This window comes from Mercurialis annua, linkage group LG6 (genome assembly GCF_937616625.2).
Source record: "Mercurialis annua linkage group LG6, ddMerAnnu1.2, whole genome shotgun sequence".
Classification (NCBI taxonomy): Eukaryota; Viridiplantae; Streptophyta; class Magnoliopsida; order Malpighiales; family Euphorbiaceae; genus Mercurialis; species Mercurialis annua.
In genome coordinates, this window is record NC_065575.1 from 37,992,038 (window position 1) to 38,007,471 (window position 15,434).

Here is a 15,434-nt window from a genome sequence, read left to right on the forward strand (position 1 = left end):
AATTAAAAAATATCCTTAATATTTATAATATTATCTCAGATTAATCCTTCAAAAAAATTCAATTAATAAATAAAATAAATTAGAGACCCAACACACATTTTTTTCTTTTTAATTAAAAAAAACCTCCAGAAATGTTGTTCTCCGTTCCTAATTTAGTTATCAATTTGTTCTCTGAATTTGTATAGTTTGTGAATTAATATAAAAATTAATCTTATTGTCAAAGGTTGAGTTGTCATAGGCTTAATCCATTTTCAAGTTTTTATACTTTTTACTTATTTGGTCCTTGATTTATTTTGTCTTTTTAGTTAGTCCTAGTACTTTTCACTTTTTATTTCTTGATCCCTCTACAAGTAATTTTCGCAATAATTAGTCCTTAAAAAGTAGATTAGAGATGAAATAAATAAAAAAATCAAATTTTAAAAAGGACTAACTAAGTAATAAATTTACATAAAAATTAGCCGAAAATAGAAATACTGTAACTAAGTAAACAAAAAATAAAAATTATAGAGACTAACTAAAGAAATAAAGTAGATCAAGGATCAAGTAAATAAAAAATGAAAACTACAGAAACCTGAAGATGGGTTATGTTTTATTATAATAAAACAAACTTAGAGTAAAAAAATAAAAGTGCTAAAAAAAGGAGTTATTCTCTCGTTTGTTGAGGTAAAAATCACAATTATTTAAAAAAATGTAGTGTTTTTCTAATTTTCTTAAGTAATTATGAGAGAATAAGTAAACTTTAAATATGAGTATTTCTAACAAAGGATCAATTCACCCTCTCAACTCGGCACAAAAGGCTGAAAAGGTCTGCATGAAAAAATTGGTCAAAAAATTTACAAATCAAAAATACTCCTCTGAACAAAACAGAGAGTGAGATTATTAAATTTAAAAATTAATCCTAATTAATCCTAATTAATCCTATTATAATTTCAATTAATCCTAATTATCCGCAATTAATTAAAATTATAATTACAGTTAATTAAACCATAATTACATTTAATTAAAACATAATTATATTTAATTAAAACACAATTAGAGAATAACAATATAAAAATTCAAAAAAGGGAGAAGTATCTTTCTAAGTTTTCGGTTATGTATTTAGGTGATTAATCCTCAGTGTATCTAAACGATCATTTTGTTTTATTTTGGTGATTAAATTAATTTTTTTTCATTTTAATTATTGAACTGTAACTTTTTTTCATTTTACCTTTTTCTGATAAAAAATGTTTAGATGTCAGCCGAATTGTGCTAGTTTTACCTTGAAAATTTATCACATATCTTCCAAAGGGGATTTTTTTAAGTCAAATTATGCACACATAGCAAATTTTTAGATAAAAAGAAAAATTCATGCTACCACCTAATCATTTTTCGCCGGAAAGAATCAAATGAAAAATAAAATAAAATGTTATAAACAAAATTAAAATAAAATAAAATTTAGTCACCATGATAAAATAAAACTGCAGTTTAGGTATTCATAAGATCTATTACCCATATATTTTTTGCAAATATTACAAAAAACAGAGTATTTTATAAAATAAAAAAGAACAAATTACTCTAATACCCCTCACGTTTGTCATAATTCACAGTTTGATATCCTTTGTTTGAAAATCAAATGATTTGGTACCTCAATTTTGATTCCGTCAACATTAGTCTTCTGTTAGTTCCGTTATAATAATTTGATATTTATTTTTAAACAATCTGGTACCTCACTTTCAATTTTATTAACGATTTGATACCTCACTTTCAATTATATTAACGATTTGGTACCTCATTTTCAAACGATTTAGTACCGCACATTTCATTCCGTTCACGATTTGGTACCTATATTTAACTAAAGGTTGTAAGTGTTTGCAAAATCAAAAATGAGGTGCGAAATCGTTTGATTTTCAAATAAGGGACATCAAACTATGAATTATAACAAATATGGGGAGTCTTAGAGTAATTTGCTCTAAAAAAATTCAAGAAAATAAGACAGATGACTGAGATGAGTAATGTTTAGGATATCAAACACTGCTAGAGCACTCATGTTAAGTGGCGCAATCGGAGTTAGGGTTTCAGCAGATGCAGCACAGTGCGCGGCTCGGATAATTCAAAACCTTGCATCTGCGGTAGCAGCAGGTGTGGTTATCGCCTTCCATGCAAGTTTGTGAATTAGCATTACACATTCTTGCTTTGATTCCTCTCGTAGGAGTCATCAGTTATCTAAATCGATGACAGGAATTGGTGCAACAATGATAAAGCTAATTGACAACTTGCTGTGAAGGTATTGACTACACCTGCTGCCACTGCTGATGCAAGGTCTTGAACCATCTGAGCTCCTGAATTCACTCGAATAATTCGGGTTACAGGCAACTTTCTTGAACCAAGAGAATAAGAAGCTCATTTTGATAAATTTATTTGTCACCAAAAGTATAATAACGTCCAAAGAGAAATTACAGCTCATAAAGTTTGAGCACTCGTGTGAAGTGCCACTAAAGAAGCATAGAAACCATTACTGATATTGATCAAATTCTCATGCTTTCCTTTCTCTACAATTGCACCATTTCTAAGCACAACAACCACATCTGCATTCTTGATTGTAGATAACCGATGAGCTATAACAACTGTTGTCTTGTTCACCATCACTCGGTCTAATGCATCTTGAACCACTCTCTCAGACTCCGCATCTAACGCGCTGGTAGCCTCGTCTAGTAGCAGTATCTTTGGACTTTTTATTACGGCACGAGCTATAGCTACCCTTTGTTTCTGCCCACCTGACAATTGAACTCCTCATTCTCCTACAACAGTATCATACCCCTGCATTTTGCATTTTAATATATCATTAAGAGTAAACACTTCCGTTTTAAGCTACAGATCATACTGATGTATAATGTTCAAACCTGTTGTAAGCTACTGATGAACTTGTGTGCATTGGCCGATTCTGATGCAGCTACGACTTCTGCCTCTGTTGCATTTCCATCCTTTCCATATGCAATGTTGACGCGGATTGTATCGTTAAACAGTACTGGTTCTTGGCTCACAAGCCCCATCTGCTGCCTCAACCACTTCAGTTGGAGCTTTTGAATTTCAACTCCATCTAGACTTATATGACCCGAATCAGGATCATAAAACCTTTGTAACAATGAGATGACTGTTGATTTTCCACTTCCACTTTCTCCAACTAGTGCCACTGTCTGAAAATAAATTCCGCGATTAAGTTGTAAGACCAAATGAAACAAGAATGATTTGATTTTCCTATCCTGCAGTGAAACATAATATAACATATAGGAATAATTACCTGGCCAGAAAGAATAGTCAAGCTCAGGTCCTGGAAAATCTGAATCTCGGGTCTACATGGATACCTAAAGCTAACATGATGAAGCTCAATTTCTCCGCTCACCTTGTCTAATGTCATTCCTAACTCATTGCTGGGATCAATCTGTGACTTTCTATCTAAAATTGAAAATATGGAAGCTGCAGCATTCTTTGCCTTGGAAGAATCTGGAGCAAAAGTGCTTGATTGAGAAATGGCCATAGCACCCATTGATAAGGCGAAGAAAACCTGCAAGTAAGAAATGAAACATTAAAAAACCTGGCAGGTTTCTGGGAGCCTCGCGATTCTTTCATTTAAAACCTTTGAAATTAAGAAAGATGATACACCCACTTGAAAAACGTCTGAAAATGTTGTTTTCCCATTCTTGACAAGTTGAGCTCCTGCATAAAAACTGGTTGCATAAACAGAAAACAGCAAGAAGAAGGATACTCCAAATCCTACTCCACTGATAAGCCCTTGCCTAATTCCTGTCTTAAGAGGGCCTTCACATTTCTTTTTATATAGCTGCATAACCGTCTCTTCTGCACAGAAGGATGCGACAGTTCTAATACTCCCAACAGCATCTTTTGCAACTTGGCTTGCTTCCTCGTACATCATCTACATCCATTTATATTAATTTCTTGATTGATAATTTGAAATAAAAACTTTCTAAGCACCTTTAATAGATATAATTGCCAGCTTAACTGTATACCTTTGCATCTGCGCTGAATCCTTTCATGAACTTCAGTTGAACATAGCCATTGATTCCCAGGAGAGGAATTATCGCAAGAATAATTAAGGCCAGTTGCCAGCTTGCAGTGAAGGCGATGACAACACCTGCTACTGCGGCTGTAATATTTAGAACAAGCTGAGCTAGTGAATCTCCGACCAGGGCACGCACTGATGCTGCATCTGCCGAAAGTCTTGCACCAAGAGCACCAGTTGAGTGCTCAGGCTCATCGAACCAACCAACCTCCATATTAATCACCTTCTCGAAGCATATTAATCTGATCCGTTGAATTAACTTAGACCCAGCCACGGCAAAAAAGTATAATTGTGCAATACATGCCAAAGATGAAATAATGGCAATTATCATAAAGATGATGGCCCAGAATTTTGAATTTTTCCTCAACTCATGAGGTGGTTCAAAAAATGTTTTAATTACTCTAGAAATCAGTATACCAAACATAGGAAATGTTAGACCAATGATAATTGCCGCAATGGAACCAGCTATAAGCACTGGAATCTCAGGCTTGTTGAGATATGCAAGTCGGTAGAGTGGGACTTCTGGAAAATGGTTCTGTTGTGGAGAAACTTCTTGTTCTACTATGGAAGTTTCGGACACATTAAGACTTGTAGGTAAACCAAAAGGGACTGACAAGGGATGGAAATGGCTATTTTCTCCTCCTGATGATCCCTGACTCATGGATCGATACAATGAGATCGGTTGATGCAATGAGATCGATTGTTGCAGTGAAATAGAACGTTGAAATGATATTTTTTGACTAGAATCTTGCTCCAAAGAAATCTCTGATCTTTTATGTGCATGTATAGCTTTTTGGGATTCCTTATTTACTTCTTGCAGCCTTATAAGCTGAGAGTATGCTCCATCAGGATCCGCAAGTAGTTCTGAATGTGAACCTAATGGATTAATGAAAATGTTACATTGAGTATCAACATCACATAAGAAATTCATATAATTCACTTTAGCCGGGAAAAGAAATAATCCTATTCTTTTTCAAGTAATTAACCAAAGATGATGATGGGAATTTAAAATTATAATTAACTATAGAAATTGAAATAAAAGCATAATTTACCTTTTTCGACCACTTTTCCTCGGTGAATGACAGCAATTTCATCAGCATTTCTAACGGTAGTAAGACGATGAGCAACAATAACTGTTGTTCTACTGACCATAATTTTGTCTAATGCTTCCTGAACTACTCTTTCAGATTCTGCATCAAGTGCACTAGTAGCTTCATCCAAAAGTAAGATTCTAGGATCTTTCAGAATTGCTCTGGCTATTGCAATTCTCTGCTTCTGTCCGCCAGAGAGAAGTGTTCCATGCTCACCAACCATGGTGTTAAAACCCTGCGTGCAAATTAAATGAATGATCCAGAAATGAAGACAGCATGGTATGAAATTTGATTAATGAGCAAACAGATTAGAACCTGAGGCAATTTATCAATAAATTTAGAAGCATTAGCAAGTTGAGCTGCAGCTTTAATTTCTCCAGTGGTGACTCCATCTTTTCCATATGCAATATTATCCCTAATGCTGGATGTAAATAACACAGGTTCTTGGCTGACAAGTCCAATCTTTGCCCTAATCCACTTAAGTTGATACTCTTTAAGGTTGATGCCATCAATGAGAATTGCACCAGCTTGTGGATCATAAAATCTCTCTATTAGACTGATAACTGTTGATTTCCCACTTCCACTTTCTCCAACCAAAGCTGCAGTCGTGCCGCTTGGAATAGAAAGACAGAATCCACTGAACATTTGCTCATCAGGTCTCGCCGGATAACTAAAATATACTTCCCTTAATTCAATATCCCCACGGATATCATCCAATACATGTCCACTTGGGTCATAAGCATCTATATCTGGCTCTCTACCGATGGTCTCAAACATCTTATAAGCAGCAGCTTGTCCAGCAACAAATGCACTCATGCAGGGCGACGCCTGCCCTGGGGACCTGAAGCATTCACACGCAAATGCAAAATGTCAACAAATGTTGATTTTTCAAAGAATTAATTTCTGACTCACAGAGGAACTCACATGGCACCTGTCAGCACAGCAAAGATTATAGTAATCACTTGTCCACCTGTGTATCCTTTTTCCAGTATCATTTTTCCTCCAAACCATATTGCCAAAGAGTAACTAGAGAACACGATAAACGAAAGCAATCCAAGACCCATTCCACTTATTAATCCCTCCTGACAACCTGAGTGGTAAGCAGCAATAAGAAACTTCTTGTAAGTACTTATTGCTTGCTTTTCCCCAGTAAACGATGCAACCTGCATAGTAATTCAACAACGATTATAATCTCACCAAATACATATGCAGCCACGTTTAAAGATTCCAAAAATACCGTTCTGATTGAGACAATAGTTTGTTCAACTATGTTAGCTGCTTTTGCATAAGCTGTTTGCCCACGGGATGCTGTCCTAGCTATCATGATAGACATGGTTGCACCAGCTAGAACAAACAAGGGAAGAGAGGATATCATGACTAGAGTAAGAAGCCATCCTTTGACAAATGCTATTACAAATCCTCCAATAAATGCGGACACATGTTGTATAAATTTTCCAACCTGAATTATATGTAGACAAATCTTTTTCATTATCAGAATGCATAGGCAACATAGATTTTGTGAAAAAGTAGTAACGTAGGCCGTGTGGTACCTTTTCACCCATAGCATCTTGAATAAGAACTGTATCACCTGACATTCTACCGATGACTTCTCCACTGTTTGTTTCCTTATCAAAGAAAGCAATGTCTTGTCTTAATATAGTTTTCAGATATAAACCTCTTATTCTTGCAGCCTGTCTCTCTCCTGTGACCATCCAACAAGCCACCTCTGAGACAAAAAAAACAACATACATAGATTTCTCAACTGCTTAGCAATTAGCAAATTATAATTCTGTAATGGAATGAAAATATGAGCATTTACTTACCCAGAAATGAGGCTAGCGCGGCTCCTAATCCCAGGTAGAAAAATTTTAGAGACACCTAAATTTTTTTGCACAGGAACATGAATTTTTTTGCATGTTAGATCAGATAGAATCAAGGCTAAACATTCCAAATAATGAGCATATTTACCTTGGAAACAGCATGCAAAACATCTTTGTTTTGTCCAAAAGCATCAATTGTATCCCCAAGAAAAATATTCATCAAGGGTAGACTTAACCCATTCCCTACAGCACCAACTGTGCCGATGATCATCAAAATTATATCTTTGGAATCTGCAAATGAAAAGAGTTTGTGAAATGGAACTGAGTTATTTTGTTCATCTCCTTTGCTCTTTTCCAACTCCTGTGGTTGCCCATTTGCTATCGAGCCATTTCCCTCATCTTGCATGGTACTAATTTGCAAGCTATAGATGATAAACAAGTAGCGATTTCGACCAGCAAATCTGTAATTAGTGAGTCATAAGTCATAACAGCAGACAAATTAACAAAAAACTACATTAATGGTAGTATTATAGAGCAAGAATAACATATGGAGCAGTTACTTACTTGTTAACATGACCTATCAGCTAACTATGGGCCAAAAACGTGGAGAATCCTCTTAGTCAACCAAAATCTCATCATGTTGCTTATTCCTTTCAGTACAAAAAATTATTCAGTACATAACTTGGTGGAAGAAGAATTATTTATTTATCCAGAGAGATTAGATCGATGTCAAAGTCAAACATAATCAAACAGCTAATCAATGAAGTAACACTTTAATATTAAATTTCATATTAGAAGCACATGGAGAATATACAAAGATAATTGAATTATTCAAACTGATAAAATTAAGTTGAAACTTGATGGATGGAAATTTCATTGATAAAACTGACGTGCCAGATACATTGGCTCACAAGCTGAATTTGATGGCTCATTCACTTCAGTTAGAGTTTTGAAATTCAACAATAAAAAGAGAATGCATTTATATCATAATAGTAAGCATTTATCTGAAATAAAAAGTTGGTTTTGTCATTTCAATGAAAGGAAAGATAGTTACATTAGTTTTGGCTTACTCAGTGAGCAACACAGAACTTCTGCCAAATCTCATGCAGTTGAGGCACTCGTATGAAGGGCAACTAAGGAAGCATAAAAACCCCTTCAAGAGAGTTCTTATTTATTTTGCAGCTGCTGAACATTTATAGAACTTGAAGAATCCTAACTACTATCAATCCACTCTGTATATACATTAAAATAAAGAACGAACGTCCCTTACTGAGAGATGGCGAAAATAATCTATAGAAAAGTCATTATCTTGCTTACAAATAACAAGATTAATTTACAGAACAAACATTTAAAATGCAGAACACGATCACACTCCTAAAATGTCCATTTTGTTTATTATTTTCTGTGCAAAAACTAAAACTAGTACATAACTTGGTCAGCCAAGCAAAATTCACACTTGCCAAAGATTAGATATTTATTATAATTATAACAAAATTGCATGCACCCAATAAAGAATAAAATGCCATCAAACAGCTTGTCAAGAGAGCTAATTTTTTTCATTTAATTTTCAGAACTCAGCTAACTCAGTTTCAATTAAAACAAAGCACCTGTGAATACGAAATCATTGAAACTAGTCTTGACTATCTTACCAGTATGTAGGAGGGGAAGAAATGGTAGCCATTTCCGCTTGTCAAAAACAGTGCCATTCATGTAAAACATTCTAATCTTTTGATCTTCGCGAGATTGTGAGGCATGTAATGTGATTCAATCGTGTATTACTTTCATATTGAATTGCGAAAGTTTCTTGATAATTTTGGTGAAATGTGTAAATTTCAGGTAATGAACAATGAGGAGGAACCGAACCGAGCCGGAAAAAAACCCAGCACCGGATCGAACCAAAATTTTAACTTTTTTTTAATTTTGATTATTTAATAAATACGGTTTGGTTGGATTTGTAATAATACGAAAGTTTGGTGTTTGATTTTGGCAAAGGTAAACCAAACGACGTCGTTTTAAATATTTATATTATATATGGCACATAATGAAAGGTTGTGCTATTAGGTGAGACATTTTATTATTTATGCTTAAATCGAAAAAGAAAAAAAACGCAATAAGTTATACAAAATGGTGACATTAACATATATATATATATATGTATATATATATATATATATATATATGTATATATATATATATATATATATATGTATATATATATATATACATACACTTTATGGATGTATTTACTTCACTCTAAATATATAAAAATATTAATTTATAAATTACGATTGCTAATATTTTTTTTATTAGTGTTTTGCATTTTTTGGACATATTTTTAAAAAGGGACTATCAAGTAATCACTATTCTCCGTGCCAATTGATGAAACGCCTCTACTATAAGGTAAGATTGAACTAGATTTTTTATATTATTTTTTAATTTAAATGATCAGGTTGACCCCGACATTTCATTTCCTGTGTTCTACAAATTTTGAGGAAATATTTATATTACTTTAATCGTTATCATCAATAAATATTTTTTTTTAAAAATTTTATTGTTCTATAATGTTACCGTTCGTTTACCAAATTTGTATGTATTAGTATTTTAATTTATTAAACGGATGTGTATTTGGATGGCTCAATTAGTAGCCGTGAAGTCCACTTTTATTTTATTTGTTTAAAGAACAAAGGATCACTTTACCCCCTCAACTCGGCACAAAGTATCAAAAACGTCCAAATTAGCGAAATCAGATCACTTTTACCCTGAACTTGTCAAAACTGGTACAAATACACCCTTATACTGATGTGGCATCTTAATTGGAGAGTGAGTTTCTAATTAATTATAATTTACTCTAATAAATTTATATTTAAATACTAATTAAATATAATTTAACTCTAATTAACTTAGAGACCCTTTTAGACTTTTCCCATCAAAAAAATTCCAATTTCCCTCCACTGCATAATTGCAAAGAATTTATTTGTTCAAAAGGAGCCGTAAATAAATTTCTAACCCTAACACCGCCCTGCTTGTGATCTTGCACCACCGCTGCTTGGTTGTACCGGGGTTGCTTCTGATTAGCCACCGGCGCGCTTCTTGTCTTGTTTTAACGCTGTTACTGCTTCTTGCTGGAGTTTTGCTGCTGCCTTGGCGCTGCTACTGAGTATCAGGTGAGTAATTTTATTCAACACAAATTAGTTAAATAGGGTATGCATTTGTTTCTACTGTTAATTTACAGGCCTTGCTAGTAGATTTGTTTCAGTAAGATTTGAGCTTTATAATCTATGTACCCTAGCCTCTGCTGTTCACTACATTTGATTTAATAAGAGCTTGTGAGTGCTATTTTACTACATTTGTTGCAGTTACATTATTACTACATCTAGAATTGCATCAAGAAAAGTTTTAGAAAAGAATCAAGTCCATGTAAGCAAAATGAGAACATAAATAGTTGTTGTAAATACATTTTTTTGGGCTTTTTTCAAAAATATCCCTTTTTTTTTTAATTTTTTCAAAAAATTCTTTTCCCGTAGTTTATTAGTAGATTATTGGTACCAATGAGAGGTAAAAGGGGTATTTTTGCAACAGTTTCAAAAAAAATGAGGTATAGAGAGTAATTTCCCCATTTTTTCTATAGTTTCTATGTAAATCTACACTTGCCACTTCTTTTTAGAAGTACTGTTTGGCTCGACCAGCTGGTTCGACCAGTGTAAAAAAGACTTTTTTTTTATTTTTCTAATATTAAACCGGTTTTTTTACCAGTTTGACCGGTTCAAACCCATTCAGATCATCAAAAGCATTCAAACCCAGTCTAACCAGGTTTTCTGATTCTTGGCGAATACTGAAATGAATTAAGGTAATTTGTAAAGTTTTAAAGTTAATAACATTTAAATGTTTGTGCAAAGTCGGTGCATATGATGGTTTACACTTGATCTCTGAACTTCAGGTAAGTTCACTTGTTGACAATTTTGGTACTGATGCTCATGACTTTGCACTAAAATTATTTCATCTACTTTCTAAACGAAAAATTGATTTTTTCTCTATAAGCTAGAATTGCTTTTCTGGAAACATTTTATAGGTTTATTCTTTTTTTTTTTTTAAATTGGAATATGAAAATTGGTGTACACAGAAAAGGAATTAAAATATTTGTAAAATTTTAAAGCTGATAAAGCTGTTACTTTTTAATACATTATGATGGTTTACTCTTGATCTCTGAACTTCAGGTAAGTTCACTTGTTGACAATTTATGTTCTGATGCCCTCGGCTTCGCACTGAAATTATATCATCTACTTTCTAAATGAATTTTTGTTTCTTTTTCTTCTGGATTGTCATTTGAATGGTAAAACATCAATAATTTATAGGTAAGATATCAATCCGACTTAGAGATGTTCTTAAATGTTCCATAGTTTTCACTTTAACATGCAAACTGTGAGTCTCCATATCAATTTCTCCTTTTACTCTAAATGTTAATCAAATAAGTGGCTTGTTAGCATTACACTGTATTTGGCATATCCTTAGGGTCTGAGGTTGTTTATGATTTGTTAGCACTAGCTGAGTGTTTGTTTATTCCTTATTAATTCACATTTGATATATTCAATTAAACAGGTCTTGAGTTTTTTTAGTTTTAATAGTGTAGTTACTTTGATTTGTTAAAATTATTTTTATCTGTTAGAATCTCCATATTTTTATTTAGCTGCTTATATTTGTTACATAATGTCAAATCTAAATAAGGCTTCATGAATTTTCAGTCCACTCACTACCCACATTTATATAACAATTAATAGATTAATCTAAATAATTGTTTTAATATGTGGACTACTATTTGCTGCCCCTATATTACTAGGTACCGCCCCTATTTTTACCTAAATACCCTTTAACTTTTTCCAAATTCAAAAACTCATATTCAAATCCTCTCAACTCACACTCAAACCCGACGAACATATAGAACAATTTGGAGTAAAAATGTCGGAGTCTAATCGAGATAGAGGACGGGAACCTCCGGTAGGTGTTCGTTTTTACGTTTTTTATTGTTATATCGTTTTTTGAAAAACTTGCCGAATTTTTTTAGCCCGACGTGATCTGGACGGGTCGGTCCAGGGGAACCTTTTCCGGAAACGTTCCACACAGGCGGCAGCGGTGTTTGGAAACGTTCCACACAGGCGGCAGCGGTGTTTGGAAACGTGGCCGCCGCCAAATATTTTTTTTAATTAAATTAATTAAATAAAGTAAAATTAATTAAATTAATTTTAAATAGTATTAGTTTAGGGTTTAGGGTTTAGTGTTTAGGGTTTATTAAAATAAAATTAATTTGTTTAGATATATTATTTGGTTTAATTAGTTTATACTTAGTTTAATTTTATTTGTTTAATTTAAATAGTTTAATTTAATTAATATTATTTTAAACAGATAATTGCAGAGTAGAGGACCTGGTAGAGAAAAAAATCTACCGACTGTTTGACAACTACAGTTAGATCTGGATATTGAGGGGTCGGGACCTCGACACGGCCGATCTCGTTGTGTGAACGCCTCAGCACGACGCCAGAGACAGCAGATAGAGACTAGTACTGTTGAGAGACCTGGTGGGATAGATGAGATTTGGAGTGATATGTTGATGGATGATGATCTGGACAGTTCGGAGGAGTCAGGACGCCTCATAGTTTCTCGACGGAGGCAGGGGAGAGATGGACGGTTTGTTGCTGAATCGTCATCACGTAAATATAATTCATTTATTGTGTTAATTTAAAAATATTGATAAAAGTATAGAATTGTATTAATTATTGTAATCATAATTTCAGGTTCGAGCAAACGACATGAAACAGATGCTGCTGATGTTTGGACTGTTAGTGGGCCAGTGCCAGGTGGACCTCATGACGGCAGTGTGATTCCCAGTTTTCTTGGACATATTGCTTTGGGGATATGGAAAGGGGAGGACAGAGGCATACTGAAGTGCCAGAATAGACATACAGCTTGTAGGAAGCTGAAAGAGTGGTATACGAGTACCTCAGACGAGGTTAGGCATATGATAGACAAGACTGGTTTGGCACATCTCCCGGATACTATGTTCGCTCACTTAGATGTTCCACTTATATCTGCATTTGTTGAGCGATGGCAGCCTGATACTAGCTCCTTTCACTTGCCGTTCGGGGAGATGACTATTACGCTGCATGATGTGTGGCATATTCTCCATATACCAGTCGAGGGAGATTTAATTTCTGGTGATCCTGATAGACTTCAGCTCCAGGCTGCTTGTGCAAAGATTTTAGGTATTAGTACAGAGAGACTATTAGATGAGGGAATGAAGCATTTGGCTCAGGGAGGGATTTTGATTGACTCGGTGATCAATTTGTGCGGTTGGAGTCGGGGTCGGACAACTGAGATTGAGGCCATAGCATGGATTTGGCTAACTCTAGGCTGCACCTTGTTTGTTGATAAGAGTGGACACAGAATTAGACCGGCATGCCTTTGGGAGGTGAGAGATGGATTGACAGATGCGTCTTCTTACTCGTGGGGCTCCGCTACACTGGCGTACTTGTACCGTCAGCTAGGAGTGGCTTCCAGAGGAGATTGTCATGGTTTGTCTGGATGCATGACATTACTCCAGACATGGATTTATGAGTACTTTCCATGCTTTCGACCTCAGCGAGAGCGGATGATTATCGGTGTCGAGATTCCTCGAGCTTGCAGTTGGAGCGTATCAGTTACAGAGAACGCGGATAGCCGGCTTCAGGCGTTGCGTGTCCGTATAGACCAGCTAACTGCGGATGAGGTACGTAAATTTAATTTAATAAATTTAATTATTTAGTTGTTGTTCTACTAATTTATTGTTTCTTATTGTATATTGAGCAGGTGGCGTGGCTGCCTTTTGGTGTCGACCCTGCTATCACTGTTCAGAGGACTGCATACATTGGTTGGATACGGCACAGGGACATTTTAGAGCCATACATGCCTAGCAGGGTTTTGCGTCAGCTCGGTTATGTGCAGAACATACCGCCTCCTATTTTACGGCCCATGAAGGCTGTCAGGTCGTGGAGATCGCTTAAGTACGCGGTGGAGATGCCTGACGTTGTTGCGAGTGACAGTTGGCGTACTTTTCCTTACAGTTACATACTTCCTTTCACGTGCTTCGAACGAGTGACTGTTATTCCTGGAGCATGTGTTCCACAGTACATGGAGTGGTATGCCCGATATTCGCATCCTCGACTTCTTAACATTGATGTAGCAGCTCCACGAAGTCGTCCTTCTCGTTCCAACAATGATTATGTGAGTTTTTTTAACTTAGTAAATAACATATATATTTAATTATTTAACTCAACTATTTTTCGTTTTATAGTGGGTTACTCGTATGACTAGCTTGAGCCAGAAATATATCGCCGGTGTCAGTACGATTATTGCGCAGCATAGTGAGCATTGCAGGGTAGATGGCATTGTGGAGTTGGAGCAGCTGACAGCTGAGCATGCCTCTGAGTTGAAGCAAGCCATGGAAGAGTGGCGGTTGGCTGATTAAGATTGTTGTATTTTATACTCTGTTATGTATTATATTTTTTTTTATTGTACTATGTTAAATATTATGTTTTTTGTTATGTATTTTGTATTACATATTTTGGAGTTTGTTCTCTACTTTGTAATTTGGATAACTATAACACAATGTTTTAAAACCCGGACCGGTGATGGAACCGGTGTGTCTACCGGTTCAAGGTTCAACCGGTTCAACCGGTTCAACCGTTGGTTTAACCGTTTATCTGAAAAAAAATAACAATATTTGCATAAAGTATAATACATATGAAAGCAAATCTGAAATTTAAACAAAATGGAATTATATGATTTTCTTCTATAAGACTTGGAGAATTACTTACAGATTTTCAAAAACAAATCTGAAATACACAACCATAGAAGCCTGGCCCAATAGATGACCTATTACCTGACCTCCACCTAAACCTACCTACTCCTATATTTTTTCTCAAATTCTTAGAACTCCAGCCGCCACAACCATCTTTCTCAACATCAATTTACAACTTTTACATAAACCAAATTAAAGCTTTTACTTATATCAGATCTTAATAAGGTTTATACATAAACTAAAAAATAAGCATTATGTTATATTTCTTTGAATTTGATCTTCCAAATCACAGCCGAGCAACAAGACTGACCAAACCACATCCTTCCAACCACTGTCATCTGAATCATTATTTTTGTTTAGGTTTATAGCAAACCGGCCGGGTATAAAGGGTTTTCCGGTCCGACGGGCTTCCGGTTTTTGCGGGTTTTCCCGGTTCAAACTGGTTGAACCGGAAATCCGGGTATTAAACAACAATTGAACCGGACTGACCTCCGGTTCCCGGTCTAACCGGTTGAACCGGCCGGTCCGGTCCGGGTTTGAAAACACTGCTATAACATACATAAAAACAACATACATAAAAATAATGCACATAATAATAAATCCTGAATCAAAATAAATGATAATTGTTATTGATTCTA

The 15,434-nt window shown here is 34.9% G+C and overlaps 2 protein-coding genes and 2 non-coding genes across 7 annotated transcripts; 3 read left to right on the plus strand and 1 right to left on the minus strand.

Annotated features, from left to right (window-relative positions):
• Positions 1–2,368: 2,368 nt before the first annotated feature.
• Positions 2,369–8,784, minus strand: LOC126686045 (ABC transporter B family member 11-like). Its single transcript, XM_050380060.2, has 14 exons — positions 8,618–8,784; positions 7,533–7,618; positions 7,117–7,429; positions 6,972–7,026; positions 6,699–6,874; positions 6,386–6,607; positions 6,073–6,311; positions 5,464–5,989; positions 5,110–5,383; positions 4,005–4,933; positions 3,644–3,910; positions 3,278–3,541; positions 2,880–3,173; positions 2,369–2,796 (listed from the first exon to the last, which is right to left on the minus strand). The coding sequence occupies exons 3-14, from the start codon at positions 7,372–7,374 to the stop codon at positions 2,770–2,772; spliced, it is 3,531 nt and encodes a 1,176-aa protein (XP_050236017.1). The 5' UTR covers positions 7,375–7,429; positions 7,533–7,618; positions 8,618–8,784; the 3' UTR covers positions 2,369–2,769.
• A 1,121-nt stretch (positions 8,785–9,905) lies between these two features.
• On the plus strand, positions 9,906–14,557 carry LOC126686046 (protein MAIN-LIKE 1-like). 4 transcript variants are annotated; one of them, XM_050380062.2, is made up of 6 exons: positions 9,906–10,132; positions 10,722–10,815; positions 12,366–12,670; positions 12,755–13,725; positions 13,806–14,219; positions 14,290–14,557. In XM_050380062.2, exons 3-6 carry the CDS (start codon positions 12,565–12,567, stop codon positions 14,461–14,463), a joined length of 1,665 nt encoding a protein of 554 aa, XP_050236019.1. In that variant the 5' UTR covers positions 9,906–10,132; positions 10,722–10,815; positions 12,366–12,564; the 3' UTR covers positions 14,464–14,557. The 4 variants fall into 4 exon arrangements, with proteins under 4 accessions (XP_050236019.1, XP_050236018.1, XP_050236020.1 ...); XM_050380061.2 differs by lacking the exon at positions 10,722–10,815; XM_050380063.2 differs by lacking the exon at positions 10,722–10,815 and having other exon boundaries at positions 12,376–12,670.
• Positions 10,879–10,941, plus strand: LOC126654214 (small nucleolar RNA snoR101). The gene has a single exon (XR_007632470.1). It is a non-coding gene; the product is annotated as a small nucleolar RNA snoR101 (small nucleolar RNA).
• LOC126654215 (small nucleolar RNA snoR101) lies at positions 11,156–11,218 on the plus strand. Its single transcript, XR_007632471.1, has one exon. It is a non-coding gene; the product is annotated as a small nucleolar RNA snoR101 (small nucleolar RNA).
• Positions 14,558–15,434: the final 877 nt, after the last annotated feature.